The 23542-nt window shown below is 34.3% G+C and overlaps 1 protein-coding gene across 8 annotated transcripts in view; it reads right to left on the reverse strand.

Annotated features, from left to right (window-relative positions):
- AKT3 (AKT serine/threonine kinase 3) overlaps positions 1 to 23542 on the reverse strand; it is a 414511-nt gene that overhangs the window by 45944 nt on the left and 345025 nt on the right. For all 8 annotated transcript variants that reach the window (XM_078156268.1, XM_078156264.1, XM_078156263.1 and 5 more), the window contains 2 exons: positions 15947 to 16075; positions 1894 to 2108 (listed from right to left, as the gene is read on the reverse strand). In XM_078156268.1, coding sequence (XP_078012394.1) covers positions 1894 to 2108; positions 15947 to 16075 — 344 coding nt within the window. The remainder of the gene's footprint in view (positions 1 to 1893; positions 2109 to 15946; positions 16076 to 23542) is intronic.

A 23542-nucleotide genomic window follows, 5' to 3' on the forward strand; every position in this document is an offset into this window, starting at 1 on the left:
CCCAAAAACATTTTACAAGCAGGTATAGTGGATAAAGAGTCACAAAGACCTCAGTTCCTGAGCAAGACACTTAACCTTTGCATCAGTTTCCTTAGCTGTAAAATGGGGGGGGGTGTAATAATAGTGCCTACTTCCAAGGGTTGTAAAGATCAAATAAGATATTTGTAAAGTGGTTTGCAACCTTTAAAGCACCACATAAATGCTAGCTATTTTTATTACTTTCCCCAAAACCTCACTTTTCTCTTCCTAACTTATGTAATTCTACTAAGGGCACATCACATACTATTCTTCTAATAACCCAGGGATATAACCTAGGAATCATCTTTAACTGCTCACTCTCCCTTATCTTCCATAGCCAACTAGCTGCAAAGTTTTGCATATTCCATCTCCCCAACATCTCCTTACAGCTCCTCTTCTAGTTCCATCTCTTACCACCACTGCACACCTTCCCTCTCCTCTTCGCTCTGTCTTCCATATAGCAACCAAACTGAAATTCTGAAAGCACGGTGACCACATCAACCACCAGCTCAAAAAGCTGTGGTGGCTCCTCTTCCTCGAGGAATACTAAATACTAAGTCCTCTGGTAGGTTTTTTTTTTAAATCTTTCACAATTGGATTCCAACTTAACCTTTCAGGCTTTTGTCTCACATTATTCTCCGTCACACACCAGTCCGTTAAAATGGTCTATTTTTCTCCGTACACGTCATCTCCTACTTTTGCACAGACTGACCATCATGTCTGGACTACATTCTTTCCTCACTTTGTCTTAGAGAATCCCTAGACTCCATCAAGAGCCAGTTCAAAAGCTACTTACTACAAGAGATCTATGTTCCCTCTAGTTTCAGAGGGTCTTAACCTGGTTTCCATGAATTTGCTTTCCAAAAAATATTTTTCTGAGATATATATATATATATATATATATATATATATATATACATACACACACACACACATATATGTATGTATGTATATACATGTATATGTATATGTGTATATGTATATATACACACACACATATATATATAAGCTTCCTTTATAATTATATATATTTTAATTTTTACATTAAAAAATATGATTCTGAGAAGGGATCTATTGGCTTTATCAGACTGTCAAAGGAGTCCAATACCATAAAAAAAGTTAAGAACCCCTGTCTAGTTGGTAGTACTGTGTGTATATGTATATGTGTGTATTTATATGTGTAAATATATGTATATATGTGCGTATACATGTATATATACACACACACACCATGTATGTATGTACATGTACACACATGCATATATCTGTTCTCCCTCTTCCTTTCAATATAATGTAGGCTTCTTGAGGGAAGGGCTATCTTGCTTATCTTTTAGCTCCAATGTGTGTAGCACAGTGCATGGCTATAGTAGGCACTAAGTAACTGCTCACTGAATACATGAAATACAGATATAATTATGCATAAATATACATTAATATATTGATCAAATATTCTAATTACCTCTTCTATAGATCATCTGAAGTAAAAAGTTATTGATGGATTATCTTCTTACAGATGATGATACTTCCAAAAAAAAAAAAGGAAGCACAGAAGTGGAAAGAATATAGGAAATATATATATTCTAGTCTGGCATAAAAGAAATCAAATAATGGGGACAACTAAGAAACATCAAGTTTTGCTGTCACAGACAGCAAAACAGGTGTCACTGTTCTTCTGAATATTGATGCTCTGTATGCTCTATTTAATGTTGCTGGCATGGGGAAGACTCAGGAAATCTAAGGCTTTGGTAAAAAAAAAATTCTAGAATCAGATGTTAAAAGAAAAAAGTACTATGTGGCAGCTTTTTTCAAAAGGTAACCCAGTGGAAAGGCTTTTTAAGAATATATTATTTTCAATCAGCATTATTTGAGTCTTACCGTTTATTTGGATCTTTTATTAAGAGTCCTGAAAGTAAGGATTTTGCATCAGAAGAAAGAGTTCGAGGAAATTTAATGTCCTCCATTAATATTAGCTCAAAAAGTTTCTCATGATCCTGGTTGTAGAATGGTAATCTCCCACACATCATTTCATACATGACAACCCCCAGGCCCCACCAGTCTACTGCACGGCCATAGTCATTATCTTCTAATACCTAAAAGAGAAATGAAGAAAAAAATTAAACATTACATTTTAAGTACTTTGGGTGAAACATACGTATTTTACTCTAAAATATTTTAACACTTCCATGATTAGGTAAGCAGTTCTGAGATTCTATCATACACAGCTCTTTATTACACCAAACATTTAACTTTTACAAGACATGTTTTTGCATCCAGAAACTACTGATGGACACCCATACAAAAAAGGCAAAGAAAAACAATATACTACACCAAGTAAATCAAACCAATGGATCAATATGAAATATGTTATCTAGCTAGTTTTACTTGCTGGTTCCCTTTCCGCCAAATCTCAAATCACAGGTTCATGTGAGGGCATACAGATTAATTACTTCTAATAGGTCTTCCCTCCTGAATCATTTCCTACTGAAATCTAAAAACTTTCTGCCTGCTAAAAGATGAAGAAAATTGGAATAACCTGATTTCATTTACAGGGCCTAGAAAACAAACATAAGAAAGAACACAGACATACTCACAGCCTTTCTATGAATTTTTAAAACTTTTTGAGCTCCTACATAGCTGAAGTTTTAAGGAAAATCTTTGAAATAGAAATCAGACAATTCATCTTTTGGCTCATAAGAAAATGTTAATGTCCAGAGTTACATTATATTAAGAAAAAGATGGGGCAGCTAGGTGGCACAGTGGATAGAGTACCAGCCCTGAAGTCAGGAGGACCTGAGTTCAGATCTGGCCTCAGAGCAGACAGGACACTGGCTGTGTGACCCTGGGTAAGTCACTTAACCCCAACTGCTTGCGCTCTCTCTCTCTCTCTCTGTCTCTCTCTCTCTCTCTCTCTGTCTCTCTCTCTCTCTGTATGTATGTGTGTGTGTGTATAAAGACAAAGATATGTTAAATGCATACAATGACCACTGAACTTCATTCTTATTATATGACAAATGGCACTTAAATTGTCTCACTGTATATAAAAAAAAGGTTTAAAAAGAAATTTTACTACTTTGAATAAGTCAAGAAAAAATATATTAATTTAATGCAACACATCCTTTTGGATCTTAGTGTTTTACGTGATATGGACATGGGCAACCAGACAAAACAGATACTCAGATGTTCTATACAATTCAGAAAGCCTTTTCAGTAAATATCTGATACAGAAGGAAAAGATGAAACAGCCAGTGTTGTATCTTTCCTTTCAGATATGGTCTTATTGTTGCATATAAATATTGTCTCTTTTGGAAAGAAATTTTCCAGAGATATTAAACGAGAAGCAGAAAGTTCTCATACCAACAGACATTGTGAAGAAAAAATAGCAAAAAATGATTGCATGAAAAAGAAAGGAAAAAAAAACCCAGATCTAAGATATTATATGGAACAAACATTTCTTAAAAGAAATTCTGAGCTGATTTCAAAGAAGATAGTCAGCAGTTATCTATATGATAGACTAATATATTCTTGCTCATGGTTCAAATTTCTATGCTGTTCAACTCCACAGAAATTTTACTTTTTAAATTTTTATGGTGTTTTTATTTTATTCTTTTTAATCATTTTAGGAGTCTTAGCTAACATATTAAAATGGTTACACACTAAATAAACCTAGAGCTCCAAGGCAACTTAGAAGTTACCTATTTCAACCTCCTCATTTCACAGATGAGGAAAACCTAAGCCCAAATGGGTGGTATAACTGTCCCAAATTCACTTATATAATATGTAACAGAGCCAGATTTCAAACCCAGGTTCTCTGCCTTAAAATCCAATGTTCTTTCCAGTTTCTGGTGCCTGGGAGGTTGGGAGAAAAGAGTAGGGTTTAGAGCAGGGATGGGGAAGCTTGGACCTCAAGGCCACATGTGACCCTCAAGTGCTGCCCTCTGACTGAATCCAAACTTCACAGAACAAATCCCCTTAATAAAAAGATTTGTTCGGTAAAACCTGAACTCAGTCAAAAGACTGTACCCAAGGACCTAAAAGGCCACACATGGCCTCCAGGCTGCAGGTTCCCCCACCTCTGAGCTAGAGTGTCACTCAAAGTATAAATAAGTCTGAAATTACAAAGTAATTATCTACTGATACCAAAAATCTAGAGGCCAAAGGGCCATCCAATATTTGAGGATTTTTAAGGACAAAGGTAAGAATTTAAAATGAATCCATGAAATGTGAATTTACTGAGAGGCTGCTATGCTAACTACTAGATTCATTTTTTTTATACATACATAATAAAAACCTTATTGCCTAAAAACATATTCTTTCTAAAAGAAAAAGTCAAGATTTCAATTAGGTAGAATCTAGGAAATTCTGAAAGCAATTTTTTGTTTTGTTTTGTTTTGATGGATGAGGGAAAAAGAGAATTAGGGGAAATACTGATCGTTACCTTAATAAGAGAGGAATGTAATGCCTCCTTTTTGCCAGTAAAGCCTTTGGTAGTTTATAATCTAAGCAGGAAATTATATGGGAGGTGTCATAGTCCATATGAAACTTTTTACTTTTGGAGGAAAAAACATTTTAAATGCTAAGAATTTATTTTCAATTTCGTGAAATAAAACTTATGGGTACAAAGTTGGAAAAAAAAGTAATTTAAAGGTGTAAGAGTTTTTTTGTATACTTAAGTTGGAATAACTTGTCCAGGTTTAACTTTTAAATGGCCCAGATTTTTGGCTACTACATATGAACATAACTCATGGCCAATAAAAAGGGCATACTGCATGTGGGATATATATCTAATTTATACAGGATTTTACCTAATAACAACAAAAAATGTTAGGTCTCAGCAAATCTTTTACTGCATTCCCACAATAGCAACAAAACAGTGGTCCCAAAAAAAGAGCCAAATGTGGTTTTTAACCTCTTTTTTTCATAAAACCATAAAAAACATAAAAGCTGGATTAACTGCCTCCCGAACCCGCGTATCACCAGCCGGGTTCTCATCCCCAGCTGGCAAAACTGGCAACCCTTTATTTTTGTTTAAATACCTGGTTTACAGCCAGAAGGGAAAGTGACTGCATAAAAAAGGTTTTATTTTTGAAGAGAAATAAGCAAATGAAAAAATTAAAGTGCATTGTAGAAAAATCTGCTTCAAATTAAAGTAAAATAGATTTTATACAGCTTTATAAAATGAATACCAATTCCCAAATAGAAATGTTTCCTTCTGAGCATGCAATCTTTAAGTGATGTGCAATATTATTTATATATGTGTGTATATATATGTATGCATATACACACACATATATCACATATATAGGTACATTTATAAGCACTTAAAACATTACTTCATTCTGAGGAAAATATTCATTCTTTGTTGCCTTTATATGCCAACTCAAGTTATACGGATTATAAAAGACCTGAGCATAGAGCAGTTAGTCTTTAATGAAGGCTTCTTTACTGTCAATTCATGTGTTTAAGAAAGATTTCTGTCCAATCTCACACTTATACAGTCATATCCCTTACTTATCTAAAAAATGAGAGCCTGGATGATCCCAAAAAAGAAATGATAAAAAAAATTTCCATCCACAGGAATACGTCCGGGAATAAACTCTGACGGCTCATCCAACAAATTTACTTTCTTCTTCTCCCTCCTTAATACTCTATTATGAGACAACAACACCACATTCAACAGACTACATCCTTTAAAGATAGCTTTTCCTTCTTTCTTTTAATTATATCCCCTTTCTCAAAATTACACTACACTTGTGAACAATGTCAAGTATCTGGCTCCTTTCTTTCTGGCCTCTTGCTTTTCCTCATCAAAAAGGCTCAACTGTGACTACTGTTATGAAGACTTGTTCAAACTCAGTGGCAACAAATGACGTAAGACAAAAGTGAAAAATATTAAACATATACTTTATAATTCCAATAAATATAATTTATTGTATTGATACGAAAACACTATGGGTCAAAATATGCCTCTTAAAACTCACTTAAAAACTTCAAGGATTTGTGATTTTAATGGCATTGGTACTTCCTTCACCAATTCGAATCATAACCCCCTTAATTTGGTAAATGATCTTTATGAGCTGTTGTCAGAAAAAAATGGTCACCTATTGGCCAATCTTCTGGTGATAAGCCTCTCTAATGTAGTTAGTCTAAGGCTGGTCAAAGGATAAAGGCATACAACCCATCAAGGGGCCCCATTTACAACCTTTACAACTTCATAGGCTCTGTCTGATCTTGTGCTTTCCTGGCACATCATTCAAGAGCCTTTAATTACTTCTATACTAGGATTAGGCATCAATATAGTCCTTATAGCACATAAAATTCAGGCAAAATTCTAATACTAATAACCTGACTCCAAAAGTCACTGTTATAAAGCTTTAAAGTAAAATTTTAAATTAAGTTTTAAATACATGTGTATTTTCCATTTTATAGGTACCTTTTTCATCTCAAATTTCAAATTACAAGAGTCCAAGGGACCTGAGTCAAATCATTCCTCAGTTATTTAGTAGTTGTGTGACTTGACCCCGAGCAAATCACTTAACTTCTCTCAGCCTCAGTTTCCTCATCTGTAAAATGGTAATAACTATAGTACCTACTTCACAGGGTTGCTGAGGTTCAAATGATAGAATATATGTAAAACAACTGCAAATTTTAAAGTGCTATATAAATGTTAGTTTTTGTGATTATTATCAACGCACACTTTATTTTCCAGACCTGTGACTTCATTGGTGTAGAGAACACCTAGTATGTCAAAAGATTCACAACTTGGGTGCAATTTGTAAGGTCAAAGAGTTGCTTACAGACATTGAGAGGTTAAATGACCATAGTCACACAATTAGTACACGAAAAGCCAGGGCATGAACCCAGTTCTCCCTGACTCCAAAGCCAAAGTACTATTAATCATGCCATGCTGAACACATTATTAAGGCCAGAAAATTATTTCTTTAATGGTATGTTAATATTTCATGTTAAACCAAATTTAATGTGTTACAATGAAGGCTCAAAACCTCTAGCGGACAATAGTCATCTGCACAAGTTTCAAATGAAGGGTAATACAACTTTCAAAACTTACCTAGAATGAACTAAGGCTTTGTCCCAGTTCTGATTACAGATAAGCAGTGTCTATGAAACATGGTAATCCTGCTGATTGACACCCCCTCATACAAAAGTCCTCAACAGCCATTGATATACCTTTACCAAACAACTATAATTATCCAGATTCCAAGACAGAAATAAAAGGGGGAAGAAGAAAAGGAGGAAATATGCACTCTCTCTGTGATAACACAGTTAAGTTACATAAAAACACAAGAGTATTACCTAACATATTTACCTTGTTTATTGGGCACATATTTGCCATATCCTTATTTAAGTATATGTTTTCTCTCCCTGTTATGTTCTTTAAGGACAAGTCCTGTTTCCCTTTTATCTCTGTATCCCCAGTACATATCACAGTGCGGGGTACGTTAACAGGCACTTAATAAAGGCTTGATGATTGATTTACTAATAGAAGCAAGGTTTTACTCCTTTTAACATCTTACCAGGAGCCAGAAGCTGTTTCATTCTCTGCCATATGGAGATTTAAGTTTCAGAGAGGCCAAAAGTAGAGATAGTATGCTGTGACAGAGAATTATCTGATGCAGAGACTTCCTACTCTTAAAGTGGGTAGATAAAAATAATTGTTTTTTAAAACTCCACTCTAAATGGCTATTATACAGCCTTTGCTTTTTTCCCTTAGAATAATTAAAAATTTTTTTTATATTTTAAATTGTGACCTAGAGACAGGAGACCTCATGTGCCAAAAGGATATGGGGAATTGACATTTCTAGTACATTAATTTAACTAAAGTAATTTTAAAAAATCTTCACCTCACATCATAAATGAATTGTTCTTATTCCAATTAGGGATCTACTGGATGGCTAAAGTAACATCTCTCCCAGCTTGCTCAAGGGGCCACACAACTGCACCTAAGGCATGCAATTATAAGGAGGTAATGCATGCCCTGGAGTGGCTTACTGCTCAATCAATAATTTTGACAGAACAGATGGGGGGAAAATTAAACATCTAAACAAACTGTCTGCACACCTATGTTGTGAAAGTAAACTGCGAACTTAGATGCACCAAATTACTGTTAATTCATTTTTTAAATGTTGCCTATTAACCTTGTATTTCAGGTGACTAGCATACCCTTTTTATTATCGATGTAAGTCCATCATGTACTTTTATCATCAAAGGTATCTGCTTGCCAAAAACCATGACCGTTGAGGATTTTCTAATTCAACTTGGAAAAAAAATATTTAGTAACATGAGGTTGAACTTCTTTACAATACAGAGAATATATTCTTTTTTTCTTCAAGATGTATCATTTATATAATGGCTTCTTTGTACTTTAAGTGTAATTTTTTTTTCTGTAAAGTTCTCAATTGCTATAAAAATTCTTATAAGACCGAAAAAGCAAATGCCATTTGCTATGAATTAGAATGTACTAAATTGTAGAGCTCACCCTTAACACATACACATCCATACATCCATCCATCCATACATACATACATACATACACTTTAAGGGCACTGTACTTAAAAAGCAAACTATGGTTCAAACAGGAAAATATTTGAAGAGAAAATGATCAAATAGATGCAGATGCAATCTTTTCAGTGAAATGACTTTTTTTTTGAAAAGGCAGGTCCCCTCTGTTTTCTATAGTTCTATTGTGCACAGGCTTGTGGTGTCACAATTAGTTCAGTATTTGCAAACACCTTGAAGAGGGAATTCTTTGTGGCTTTTGTGAAATTATCCTTAATGGAAAATCAGCGAGGGATAGCTGCAGAATGACCAGAAGTAGTGGTGATTTTGCTTTGAGTTCTCTGATTTCAGGAAGCTCTTCTGAGACTTCACATGGAAACTACAGAATCACAAATCTGTCCAAGAAGGAGCATGGGTACAGGAACTCTGAGAGTGACAGTCAAAGGAACAAGCACATCAATCAAGGAAACAACATCTTGGTGCTACAGACTCTAGACAGCTCCTTCTGTACTGGGGACACAAGTTATTTTAGTTCATATTCAAACCAGAGCTAATGACAAAGCAGTGTGGTTTAGGAGGATCCAGAAACATTACACAGTAGTTTGGCAAAGAAAACGGAGCATTAAATATTTTCACCTAAGAATTTTCACTCATGATGGCTGTGTGGATGCTCTTAAATATGAACTCAAAATATAAATATCACCTCTACTAAAAAGGTCACTGCGATCCTTTCCCTTACTTTCCCCCAATCACAGAACAAAAGATAAGACCCTTACAGGAGCATCATGAGGATTAATATCTGAAAAGCGCCTTCAAGAAAACAAATGTTGCTTAAATCAGTACCAAACAATGAAGATTCTTGGAAAAACTTGGATTCTTTCTTGAGGGTGTGTGTATAAAAATGTTTTTGTATACATGGAAGAAAGGTTATGTGTGTATATATGTTAGTGCTGCCTAGGACATAGCATGGGGCTTGCCATATATGAGAGGCTTGATGACTTGTTGACTTGGTATGACCAAATAAGTCAGTCAACAATCATTTATTAAGGGTTTACTCATGCCAGTCATCGTGCTAAGTGCTGGAGATCTTTCTTTTCAGAAAAAGCTTAGAAATTTTAAGAACACAACCATAACCTTAAGACAATAGTTTCATTGTGTCTTATGGACTCTTAGGGAACAGTGTAAAACATTATGCTTGTTACCATACAATTTTATCTGCTCATATTTCTTCCTCTGAGTTAAGGGTGTCAATGTACTTTCTTTTTGGCTTCAGTTTTAGAAGGCTTAAAAAAGGCTCAGAAACAAAATGCTGATTAGAAGATATTTACACTTTAGAATGACAGACTCACTGTGTCATTTACTGTAAATAGAATATAATTGCACCCTCCAAAGGGAGGAAAAACAAAACAATTAATCATGTTTGCTACATGTAACACCAAATTACTTAGTAAGAAAAAAAAATCAACATTACCCCTACTTACCCTGAATTTGCCTAGCACTTCTACCTCTTCCTAATAATAAAGAATATTTGAGTTCTTAGCACTAGATTGAGTATTAAAAAACTATTAATTTCCAAAATGTTTATTTCATTATTTATATTTTGCCATAACATTACACTATACTTCAGCAAATATTTCTACCAAACTGGAAATAAAAGTTATTAAAATAATCTACTGTCATAAGTTCAGGTTTTTCCATAAAAGTAGGTCAAAAGTAAGGTATTATATAAGGTCACCAAAAAGGCTGGGTAAAATTAAAGGTAAATATACTTTCCAGAGGTGTTTAGAAAAATAACAAAAATGCACCAAAATAATGCTCTTCATTACTTGAATAAAAAAATCATATTTTGTACTTGGATGAAACACAATTGTAGACATTTTTCTATATACCAGTTGAACCTTGCTAAAATACATTTCCTTACAATTGAATCATTTTTGTAATGTCTTTCTGTTAGTTCTAACTTGACTATCAAATAATTTTTATTTTGACACGATTACAGAAGTGCATTTCTCTAGGTTTCCAAAACCACCTTATTCAACCTTCCCCATCTGTCACCATCTGCTTCTTTTTAGCATGTACTTTTTGTGTGATCACATAAGCATGTGAAAAATAACTAACATTCAGATGATTATCTGCTGGTACATTTGAGGACTGGGCATAATAAAAGTGAACTGCCAAACGTACTTAACACTTTTAATTTTGTTGGGTCTTGCATGTAAGCTACATTTGATTTTCAAACTGTTTTACAGTTGGAAAGTTGATCAGGTACTGCTAACTCAAGACCAAAGCTGAGACTCTAAATAATTAGCACCGCATAAAACAGTGTAGATTCAATGAGAGCCATACCAAATAGTAAAATTTAACAGCAAGAGTTTACATGTTATTTCTACCTTATTCCATAACTTTTTGGGTGAGAAAATACAATATTCACTGCAAAAATACATTTGTGGGGTCAATTTTATTTCAGATCAAGTTTAATCCTTAAAAATATGAGAAATTCTAACACAACAGCTTTTCCAAATTCTATCATTAATGAATTTGAAAATTTTAGCACATGAAGTATATTATTTATATATATATGCCAAGGCTGTCTTTATAATCCCTTAAAAACGTAATTTTGAAACAAAAGGTCAACTTTCCAAACTGAAGAGACCCTCCTGGCCTTCATCAATTAATGTTATAGAAGTAAAACAGGGATACAGTGGTATTCTAACACTTTAGTTTTAATGAATACAAACTAATTATGTTTATCTTTGTACCCAGCTGCAATTACTTTCAAATGTAAATGCAATTAAAATTTAATGCAAAGAATCTAAGTAAAAAGTAAATTATTCTTCTAAAGATTCTTTTTCAATTGAATCTAACTAAAACATTCTTGGCTATGTGAAATTTGAACCACATATTTTACCTTAAAGACAAAACAAACATGAAGGTTTTGAATAATCTTGTCTATCCATTATTTTGCATTTGCAGCATCTGACCATGCCATAACAATGTCAAGGTAGCATTCAGGTAATTAAGAGACATCTATAAGAAGTAGCTTGCAACAAGAGGTTTACTTTGTGAAATACCCATTCTACAAAAACATGAAACGGGAAATGGTTGGAATACTTCATTGTGAAGGAGTCAATAATTATTACTCATGTGAAAATATTTCTGGTCTGACACAAGATTATTATTCTTATGACTACTAAGCACTGAAAATAACATATTTGAGATTTTCAGGGCTCAAATGAATCTGAAATAAACTACCTAAAGTAAAGATAGAGGCTTAGAGAGAATGGAGTAACTGAGAGTAGAAGATATAATTGGGGGTAAAGTCAAGGGTAGATGTTGTAGCAGTAATCTTGAGGTAAACTTTTATTTCTTTTTCAAAGAGCAGAATACTTATGTTCTAAGCTACCATAAGATTTGTGTAAGTGATGTGCATGACAACTATTTCAAAAATTCAAAGATCTGTGGAATACTGAACATAAAATACATTCTTCCTCAACATCTCAACCACAAGGGAAACAATCATCATGAAACGCTGTGGATAAAAAACATCACTGGACACATACTTATTGCCTCAGCAGCATGGAAAGACTTCTAAAAGCTAGTACTCTGCACAAAGAACCTTCAAGAACCCAGGGCAACCACTATCATATTAGAAAGTGTCAAAGTAGCACTTTAGTCACTATCATTGTCCATATCAAAATTTTATTAAAAGTTAGTTATTTCAAGAGTCAGCAACCTCAAACAGGAGCCAAAGTAATGGTGTTCATCACTTTCCTCTAAAGACAATCTATCAACACTCTATGCTGTACATCCTGATTTCTAATCCTTGAGGAGGTGATCTCATTTTAATAATATCAATTCTGTAAAATTATTTTACAAAGTATATAAGTATTTAAAAACAAGAAACAAAACATGTTCTTAATAAAAGAGCAATTCATAAATTCTTTTTGAACAGAAAACCTATTTTAAAACAATTAGAGTCTTCTGAACTTGTATTCTTGGTTTTTGTTCTTGGGTACATTTGCATAGAAAATAATATCTTGGTTTCTTAGGAGATCATCTGTTTCTGAAATGAGATTAATTATCTCCTTTAGAAATATTTTTCCCTAATTATGACATACTAATTCTGTTTTGCTATATATGGCAAATGTGTAACACAGACAAATGAATTCTGGAGAAACAAATAACTTGTTTTTCTCTTACATTTCCTAAAACAACAGCATTCTAAAAAACATGATACTGAAACATGATATTGTATCTGATTTAACATGGAATAATGTTCTCTGAAGTTTTAGCTGATATATCAACTGAAATTGAAATTCTAATTCTAGTGTATTTCATATTTCAGGGAGAAATATTTACGATGTCTCCACAAATGATGCTATTGGAAATTAACCATATTTAAAATATTAGTACTTGATTTTAGGAAACTCAAAATGTTCTCAATTCAAATTCTATCTTTAATTAACTAGAATGTTCCAGTGGAAATATAATAATGAATGCTAATGATACTAATAAGTCATACCAATTTTGTAACCACAGTTGCTTTCCAATATATAACACATAACCATTTTCTTTAGCCTTTAGAAAACATTTATAGACAAAACATATGATTTCTTAACCTCTAAATTATAACTTTTTTTGCTGAATTGTGGTATACTATAAATCAGCACCTGTTTCCTCAAGATAGTCCAATAGTATCCTTATTACTATGTAGATTTTAATTTTAATTACTCATTTTAATTTTTTTTTTTCTGAGACTGGGTTTCCTTATCTTTGTCCATCCCCATGCTAATCATCATGGAAGGTTTGACCTACTTTGTTTCTGACTAAGGTTGGGAGGAGGGGGGAATAAGCATTTATTTAGCACCTAATTGTGCCGGGTAGGAGGCAGGTAGGTGGTTCAGTGGACAGAACACTGAGCCTCAAATTAGGAAGAAATGAGTTCAAAATTGGATCCAGACACTTACTAGCTGTGCAACCCTAGACAAGTCACTTAATCTCTGTTTCCCTTAATCCACTGGAGAAAGAAATGGCAAACCACCCCAGTATCTTTGAGGAGAAAAGGCTATGGATGGTACGGTTTAACAGGGTCATGAAGATTTAGACACGACTGAACAAAAACAATGTGACAAGCATTATGCTAAGCACTTTGACAAATATTATCTTATTTGGTCCAGTATGCTCTTTTTTAGGCAGCTTTATCCCTTAACCCCTCTCCTGAGGGCTTGTCATATTGGTGCCAGACTCAGTGGGGACACCCAATTGCCCTAATCTACCGCAGCTCAGAACTCCTAAACTCAAGGAATCCACCACCCTCAAGTCCCAAGGCAACAGAGGTTATTATAGTTATAACCACCACACTCTGCTCTATGCAGATGTTTAAATACTTAGGTATTCCCTCAACATCAAACAAGATGATAAAGCTAGTACAGAATATATTCCATTTATCTTCTTACCTTTTCTGACCTTTTCTCTTATTCTGAATATTTCATTTGATCTGGGTCTCAACATAGGTACACCCTCTGATATAGATAGAGATTTATCCATGTTGTCTTATTCTGTGAGGATATTGTCTATATGCTCCCATAAATCTTCAAAGGGGAGTTTACCTACCATGCTTGCATTGGCACTATATTAATTTAAAAAAAAAAAGCTGCCAGGGCAGCTAGGTGATGCAGTGGATGGAGCAGCAGCCTTGGATTCAGGAGGACCTGAGTTCAAATCCATCCTCAGACACATAACACTTACTAGCTGTGTGACACTGGGCAAGTCACTTAACCCCACTGCCTAGCCTTTAAAAAAAAAAAGCTGCCCCATTCTTAGTTGCCCTTAGTTGCACAACAAACTCAAACTATACCCTACCTTGGCAAAATGAGTGGTGGTGATCAGTCTTTTCCAACCTTTCAATTTTTTTATCTCAATAAAAATGTCATGCTTCTTTTCAGTACATAAATAAAGCAATGCATATACATATATGTGTCCTCGGATTGCTTTTAACTCAGCAGCCCACCAAAGATATCTGCTCATAGGAGCTGGTTCTTAATTAGGATGAAGTAGGACTGTCTCTAATACCCCAAGCTGACATGAGAGTCATTCCTCTGGGATATAACTGCCCTTCAATTTAAGGGGGCAGTATCTACTTCTATCATTACATGGATTCCATTGGAGCGTATGGGCTGTTCATAGATTATCCTTTGCCACACAACCAGTTCATCTTTTATTCTTAGTCATTTATATTAAGACATCCTTTACATTGCTGCTCTTGTACTATTCTTGGTTGGCAACGTGTTGCAGCCTATTAACTTTCACAAACTGCCTCTCCATTTCCCTTAGGATAACCTTAAACAATGTTTTCAATGAATGTGTAATTCCATGGAGCTTAGTCATGCAGCATCACAAGATGAATACTTTTATTTTTTTCTAAACAAGCCTTTGTTTCAAGAAGAAACTTGAAGTCATTAAACATACCACACGATTTTCAAAGGCGATAATCCCGCCTGCTCTCCTCCTTCTGTTCAATTCTGGGCCCAACTCACTATCTATGTGCAATGTCTGTCCAAAATATATGTACTGATGGGACCAACTCCATCCAACTGCATATTTTAGTCTAAATAGGAATTCCTCATCTACTTATTTTTTTCCAGTGTAGAGAAACCTAACTCTTTTGGCTGTTTATGGATTTCACTTAAATGACTCTTTGTGTTCTAAGGCTTGATGTAATCAGCATTATGCCATCAGCATACAACATCTGGAGGACCATAACATCTTTAGGAAATTCCTCCTCCACTTGAATTCTGAATAGGATCTTCTCCATGGCAGTGAATATCTTTGACCACATACCTCTCCCTATTTTATGTCTTGATTAATATTAATAATTAGAGGATAAATAAAAAGTTATTATTACATCTTTTAAGGAATCTTATATGATTTTGATATATGCAAAGGAGATACCTTTTTGACATAAACTGCTGTTAACAAATACTATTATAGCACCTATGTTGTAGAGTCACTTATGATTATTTCTTTGTTTCCAAACATAGTTCATCATAAGGTTTATGAAACCACAAACAACAGTCTTAATGAAGAAGTCATATAGTTTGATATGATCAAATTTGTCAGGCATAAGTATGATACATTTGAGTAACGATTCAAAATATCATGGAAAGATCCAAGATATAAACCACAAGAAAAGGAAAAGAAAACCTTTATTCTCATTATGGAATTGTTAGTGTACTTGCCTACTATCAGTTGCTGCTCAAATTGATATGTTAACATTTAAGAATTGCTCAAGCCATAATATTTTGTTTTAATTCCTGCCAAAGTATATAGCACCATTTTTAAAAAAGCTTATATATTTCTTATTATAAAATCATTATGATAACATGAATTTTCCCTTTAAGTTCCTACAACCTACCTCAGGTGCAAGGTACTCAGGTGTACCACAAAATGTCTTCATCGTAGCTGCATCTGTAATCCCTTCTTTGCAAAGTCCAAAATCTGTAATTTTTATGTGGCCATCTTTATCCAACATCAAATTTTCCAACTGTGTATTAAGAAAGAAAGTAAGTTTAAAAATTGTCCTCTGATTCTCAACAACACATATTTCTGGGAGGGGGAAAATGTATCCAAAGTTCACTAAAGTTTTCAATACTTTACAAATTAAGGATGAAATTACAGCTCCCATAAGGTTCCTACTTTTGTATAGAGTAAAAAAGTACATTATACTAAATATTTAGGAATTGTAATCATAGACCTTAAAATAAACAAGGCCTCTATAGCTTTAAAATTCATTTTTATGTAAGTTGTGAAAACTCAAGACTGTGAAACTTGGAAAGGCTAAGAGTTTCCTCCACCAAGCACCACTTTTAAGAGAGGCGTAACAGAAGAATGTCATCTAATAAACCTTCCTATTTTGTACTTAATAATTTTCCCTAAATCATCTCAGATGAGCATATTTTTAAAAAATGTCCACAAGAAACAGGAATCCACTATTATTCTTCAAAACCCTTGCAGTTTTTTCTTTAAATTCAACCTAAACCTAATGTACAAGGAAAGTAGAATTCTGATGAATTTCTTCACTATTAAATATAAAAATGGAGAGATAATACACACAGAAGAAGAGAGCTCTGGCCTGATTTTTATTACTAACGCATGTACAGATCACATTTATTTTACATGCATGTACACACACATATAGAGCCAAATCTACAATAAGAAGTTTGATCCTTTTAGTAAAAATATACCTAGGGATAGAGTTGAACTACTATAAGGGATGCAATTGTCAGTCAATTCAAGTCATAAGACTACCTGCTCACAAAACCTGATATTCTGAACCTATGATTTTTACTATTGTGGTTGAGTTGTTTTTCAGTCGTGTCCAACTCTTCATGACCACATCTGAGGGCAAATATGTTAGGGTGGCTTGCCATTTCCTTCTCCCGCTCTCAGATAAGGAAACTGAGGCAAACAGGATTAAGTGACTTGCCCAGGGTCACCCAGCTAGTAAATGTCTCGGGCTGGATTTCAACTCATGGAGAGGAGTCTTCCTGAGTTCAGGGCCAGTGCTCTATCCCCTGAGCCACCTACTTGCCCAATGATTTAGTTGTACAATCAACGTGTCAATCAGTCAATAAACATTTATTAAGCATCAACAACGCGTCAGACATAGAACTAAGCTAAGAGTGTGGAGAGATGACACGGTCAGATCTAAGCTTAAGGAAGGTCATTTTGATGGCTGAGTGGACAACGAACTGGAGTGATGAGAAACTTGTAGCAGGGAAACTAACCAGCAGGCTATTGCAATAGTCCAATGAGATAAAATCCTGAACTAAGTTGACAGCAGTGTTGGAGAAGAGAACAGGATATAATCTAAAGATGTTACAAGGGTAAAAACGAGAAACCTTGGCAACAGATTGGACACAGAAAGTGAATGCAAGGCATTGAGGATGACAACACCTAGTCCTGCCTGTACCTGGATAGAAATATCCTCTACAATGCCCTAAATAACATATTCAGTGATAGAGGACACACTGCCTCTTGAGTCAGCTCATTCTACTTTTTGACAGGTCTAATTGCTAGGGAATTTGTCCCTTATACTGATTCAAATTTTCCTTTCTGTAACTCTCGTCCATTATTCCTACTTCTAGAGCCAATTAGTATAATCTGAATTCCTCTAAAATATTATAGTCTTTCAAATACTTGAAGATATTTATGATATCCCCTAAGTTTTCTCTTCTCCAGGCTAAATATCCCCAGTTCATTCAACCAATATGATGGTGTTTTCTGTCACAATCCTGGCCATACACTATTTTGGACCTATGTCAGTTTATCAATGTCCTTCCTAAAATGTGGTGTTTGATAATGAAGATAGAATCTAACCAGATGGTACAGAGTACAGTGAGGCTATACATGCTTCATGTGGAACATTATTCCTTTTTATGAGATCTAAGATTGCCTAAACTCTTGTTAAATTTGTAGTCTACAAAAACCCCCAGAGTCCTCACAGGAACTGTTATTTAGTCCTATCTCCCCATCCTACACTTATGGAGTTGATCTTTGGGGCTTAAGTCTAGGACTCTGTTTTTTTCCCTATTAATTTTCTTAGCTTAAGATCATTATTCATTCTAGTCTTTTAAGACCAAGTTTTTTGTTTTTTGTTTTTTACTTTTTTAAATGAAGCATATTCTTCAGTACACTTGAGTAAACTTACCAGAAAGCACACATAAGTCCATGAACAAAGGAATAAAATTTATGTAGTACTTAATATACAGTAAGGCACTGTTAAATGCCTTATAATTACTATCTCACGATTTTCACAATCCTGGTGCTCTTATTATCCCCATTTTACAGATGAGGAAACTGAGGCAAAGAAAAGTTAAGTGACTTGCCCAGTTAGTAAGCAGGAGGCTAATTTGAACTTGAGTCTTCCCAACTCCAGGCCCTGCACTCTATCCACTGTGCCACCTTGCTGCCTCAACTAACTTCTTTTGTGTTATGCTTAGTCCATAACTGGATACAACTAAGAGTGTAACAGTACATCTATCATGAAAAAATGAGATAAAGGTTTTTAAGATTAATTTGAATATCTGTTATCAATCTTATCACTTTGTGTGTAACTCACCATCTCTCTTATGTGAATCTGCAATTGTAATCTGTCTTAAAAGAAGGAGCTATTGCTTTTATGCTTATTTTAACTGTCTACATCATCAGTCAGACTCATGATTGGAAGAGGTAAGATTTTAGATTATAAATAAAGACTATATTTAACTACCTGAATTATTTAGGGGTTTATTATTTATTCTTTATGTTTTCTTTAAGGGGGTATGGGGAAGGAATCTTTGTCTTTTAAAGCTTTTACAAGCAATAATAATGGATGTTATTAGTTGGGGTAAGGTATTGTTGGATTTTATGACTCAGTTTAAATGCAAAGTCATGAGGTTATTATTCTTAAATATTCTTTTGCCTGCTCCACTCCTCTTCCTTCTCTTTGTTTGTTTGTTTTGTTATTTGTTTTTTGCCAGAAAATGGGGCTAAGTGATTTGCCCAGGATCATACGGCTAGTGAGCACCAAGTATCTGAGGCCAGATTTGAATTTAGGTCCTCCTGACCCCAGGGCCAGTGCTCTATCCATTGTGCCACCTAACTACTACCCTCTTCATTCTTTTTGGTTACTGTCATTTCAGGTTGGGACAAAGAGACTATTTATTTGTACCTTTGTGCTTTGGCTGTTACCTGAATTGAAAATAATGAGATTGAAAATAAAATAGAAAAATTCTGTCACTGATATATAGGAGCACCCTATTAAAGAGTTAATTGGTACATCTCACCCTTAGGATTTTTAGGCATAATCTTATTATATTCAAAAAAATTATTAGTGTCTGTTGAAATTCTAATTAGTTATTCAAGTGCTGTCACTTGGGGCTAAGAGCTATACAGTTTGGGAAGAACATTATTAAAGCAACATCAATAAGTGGTTTCCCTCATTCAGCCCTCTCTTCTTTTTAGCAGCAAAATATCTAGTAATAAGGTGGAAATTTTTAAAAGTAAATACAAGGCAAAGAACTGCAGTGTCTGAATTCTTAGCCACTAATAATGCCAACTCCATCAGAGAAGATAAAAGTCCCAGGACTGCTATAACTAGGAAAGAGGGGTGACAAAAGAAACCTGAGCCTCAGCTTTGGAGACCCAGACATCCCTGCTTATATTCCATGGGCTTGAAAATCCTTTCTACAATTAACTAAGGTCCAACTTACAGGTGTTAGCTCTAACCATGAATGCCATATAGTCAAGCAATGTTAGAGCTAGAAAGGAACTTAAAATTACCTTTGAACGATCAATAAGCCATGGTCCCTAAGATTAGAAAATCAACACAAATATAAATTTCAGTGATGTTTTAGATCAAAGTTACTTTTTATAACTTATAAAAATAAATCCTATGATTTTTCTGATAGAGCTATCTGATTTGTGAAATTGCTATTGTAAAGATTTTCTTTTCTTCTATAGGTTATTCACAGTTATTCATAGTGGAATCAATACTTGTGGATAGAATAAAGTTTAAGCAAATACTCAGGCTCTTTACTAACTTTTAAAAATGATTTATTATAAACAATACTGAACAAGAATGCAATGAATTAAACTTGCTTTCTAACTACTTATATATAAATGATTTCAATGAATAAATCGGCATGATAACTTTTTTAACCACTGTATATTGAAGTATATATCAGGATTCTTTATCCATTTTCATTCATTTCCCTTTTATATCACTGTAGTTGGTATGTATTCTTTTTTGCTGATTCTACTTTTTTTAATTTAGAATTATTTCAAAAGGGTGTTTCCAGATTTCTATACATTTCTCAAACTTTTGTTATTAACCACATTATTGTATTTGGTTGCATTAGTGCACCACAATGTATTTAATCATTTCCTTATTGTTGAACATTTAGGTTGCTTCAAGTTATTTGTTTTTTGGTAACTACAAATTATGCCACTATGATACTGTCAGGGTATATATTTCCAACATAGAATAATTGGATCAAAGTGTATGATTATTTGTTGGTTGCTACCAATTGCCAGACTGCTCTCCAGAACAATTCTACTGGTTCACAATTCTATAAGAAAGTGAATGAGTGTACCTATTTGCCCAAACCCTGCTGACATTTAGTTTCACTGATTTTAATTATTTTTTGACAATTTGAAGGCTATGAGGTTGTATCTCAAAGGCTTATATCTCTATAGTAATTATTAGTCAGATTGAATATCTTTTCAAATGATTATTAATCATTTGTTGCTTTTCTTTTGAAAAAGTCCTCTTCTTATTTCTTCTGTGTCATCTCACCTCCATGATTATTCCATTCTTATAACCTTTTAAGGTACTTAAAGTCTATCATCTGGCTGGAATTCAGTAAGGTATATGATTTTAAACTGTAGGTCTAAATCCATTTCCTGCCAAATTGCTAACCAATTTTCCCAAGTGCGTTTATGAAATACTGAATTATTTCCTCCATTTTTATTTTATCAAAAACTGATGTTATATATAATATATATCTTTGGTCGTATATTTTGTGAATTTTCACATAAATTTTCACATATCATTTAATATATTTGTGTGGTGAGCTATAGATTTGTTATTTCATTTTGCTATGGGAAAATTAAAGTGTAGAAACACTGTCCATTGATGCAGATGGATAGCCTTCTCCATGCTCATTGAAAGGTTAAGTGACTTCCTTACTTAACTAATGGTACAGAGCTGCCATGTGTCAGAGGCAAGACTTGAACCTAGATCTTTCTAATTCTAAGGCTGGGCCTCTCACCAGGCTCATTTAAAATGATGTGACATCAATGTATTATGTCAAGATAGTCACATCTATTTCTCTTAAGAACTTGGGGTTTATTGTATAACAACTTTTTACTATTTAGTCATCTGTGTGCAAAGCATTCCTATTTGCCATTGTAAATCAATAAGATTTCAATGAATTCTATGTGTTGGTGAACCTTAGTGACCAGGAAATGTGAACTGTGGATTCCACTGTGTTTTAGAAAATTCAGAACTTCATTTAGTTCTATAGGTTCAGTGGCAAATGGAGACCATCATACAGTGATAAGTGATGGATCTGGAATCACAGCTTTTGTTGTTCAGTTGCGTCTGACACTTCATGACCCCATTTGGGGTTTTCTTGGCAAGATACTGGAGTGGTTTGCCATTTCCTTCTCTAGATCATTTTACAGATGAGGAAACTGAGGTAAACAAGGTTATATGATATGCCTGGAGTTACACATCTAATAAGAGTCTGAGGCTGGATTTGAACTTAGGTCTTCCTGACTCCACGCCCCAACACTCTATCCTCTATACTTAAACTACACCGGGTTTTGAATTCTGGTCCCACCACTAGGAAGGTCACAAGCTCTCTGGGTCACAGTTTCCTTAGCTACAAAAAGGAGTTGTACTAGATAACCTCTGAATCCCTTTTAACCTAAATCTATGAATCCATGTAATTATTTTGAAGCATGTATGTATGTTTATAAATACAGACGTCTACATGTATGCATGTATATATACATATGGGATATGCAGTATGTGTTTACATACACATCATATATACACACATACTCATATATATGTGTGTACACACACACACACACACACACACACACACACACACACACACACATATACATACACCCACATATATTATGTCTCTTAAGTGGACTTGCATACAGAACTAAAGAAAGTCTAAAGCAATATAATAAAAAAAAACATGGACATGTCCTCCAAGGCCTTATTTCTTTATGTCACTTATTTCTTTATGTCACTCGGTGATCTCACTGGGTTTAATGATCATCTCTATGTAGATGATTCCTAAGCCAGTACATCACAGAAACATAGAATTTGAGAGTTAGAAGAGAATTCAGTGGCTATCTCTAGTCTCTGCACAACATCTATCTAGTCTACATATAATAAGTAGAAATCAAATCTCTTCCTAGAAAATCCCCCTTCGAGGGGGAATTCACCATTCCTAAAGATAGCTCATTCCATTTTTAGACAGCTTTAATTATTAGGAAATTTTCCCTGACACTGAAGCCTAAATTTGCCATTATTCATTTCTGACATTCAAGGCCAAAAGGAACAAATCTAAACCCTATTCTACATGACAACCCTTCAAATACTTGGACAGAGCTGCTACATCTCCCTAACTTCTCTTCAGGCTAAAGATCACTAATTCCTTCAACCAATTATCATATGACACAGACTTACGGTTGCTAGGTGATGTAGTGGATAATACATAGTATGCACTTTAAAAAAGGCTTTCTCTCTTTCTCTTTCTTTCTTCTCTCTCTTCCTCCCTCCCTCCCACTATTTTGGCTCCCTTCCACTGAATGTTAACATCTTTTTAAACTGTGATGCACAAAATGAAAGATAATATGCAAATATGGTCTTATCAGAATAGAGGGAATGTCACCCTCCTTATTACTGTAAGGTATACCTCTCTTAATACATCTCAAGACTGCATTAGCTTTTTTAATTGACACAAAACACTGCTTTCTCATAATGAGCTTGCAGTTCACTGACCCCCAGATCTTTTACAATTATTTCCTAGCCATATAACCCTATCTTGTACTTCTGAAGTTTATTTTTTGTACCGAAGTATTAGAATTTACATTTATATCTACTGAATTTCATCTTATTAGATTTAGTCCAATGATATAGCTTATAAAGACCTTTTCACATCTTGATTCTGTCATCCAATGTGTTAGCTACTTCCCTTAGATTAGGTCATATACAAATTTGACCATTATACTGTCTCAGTTTTTGTCCAAGTCATAATAAAAATTTCAAACATTACAGTGTCCAGCAAAGATATTCCACTGCAGACTTCCTGCCACATTGGCTTTAAACCATTAACGATACACTATAAGTCTGGTCATTTGACCAATGCTAAATCCAACTTACTGTATTATGTTTGGTCTACACCTCTCTCCATTTTCTCACTAAGAACATGAGATACTTTAT

The sequence above is a fragment of the Phascolarctos cinereus genome, unplaced genomic scaffold (genome assembly GCF_003287225.1).
Source record: "Phascolarctos cinereus isolate Bilbo 61053 unplaced genomic scaffold, phaCin_HiC Scaffold_5;HRSCAF=322, whole genome shotgun sequence".
In the NCBI taxonomy this organism is placed as follows: Eukaryota; Metazoa; Chordata; class Mammalia; order Diprotodontia; family Phascolarctidae; genus Phascolarctos; species Phascolarctos cinereus.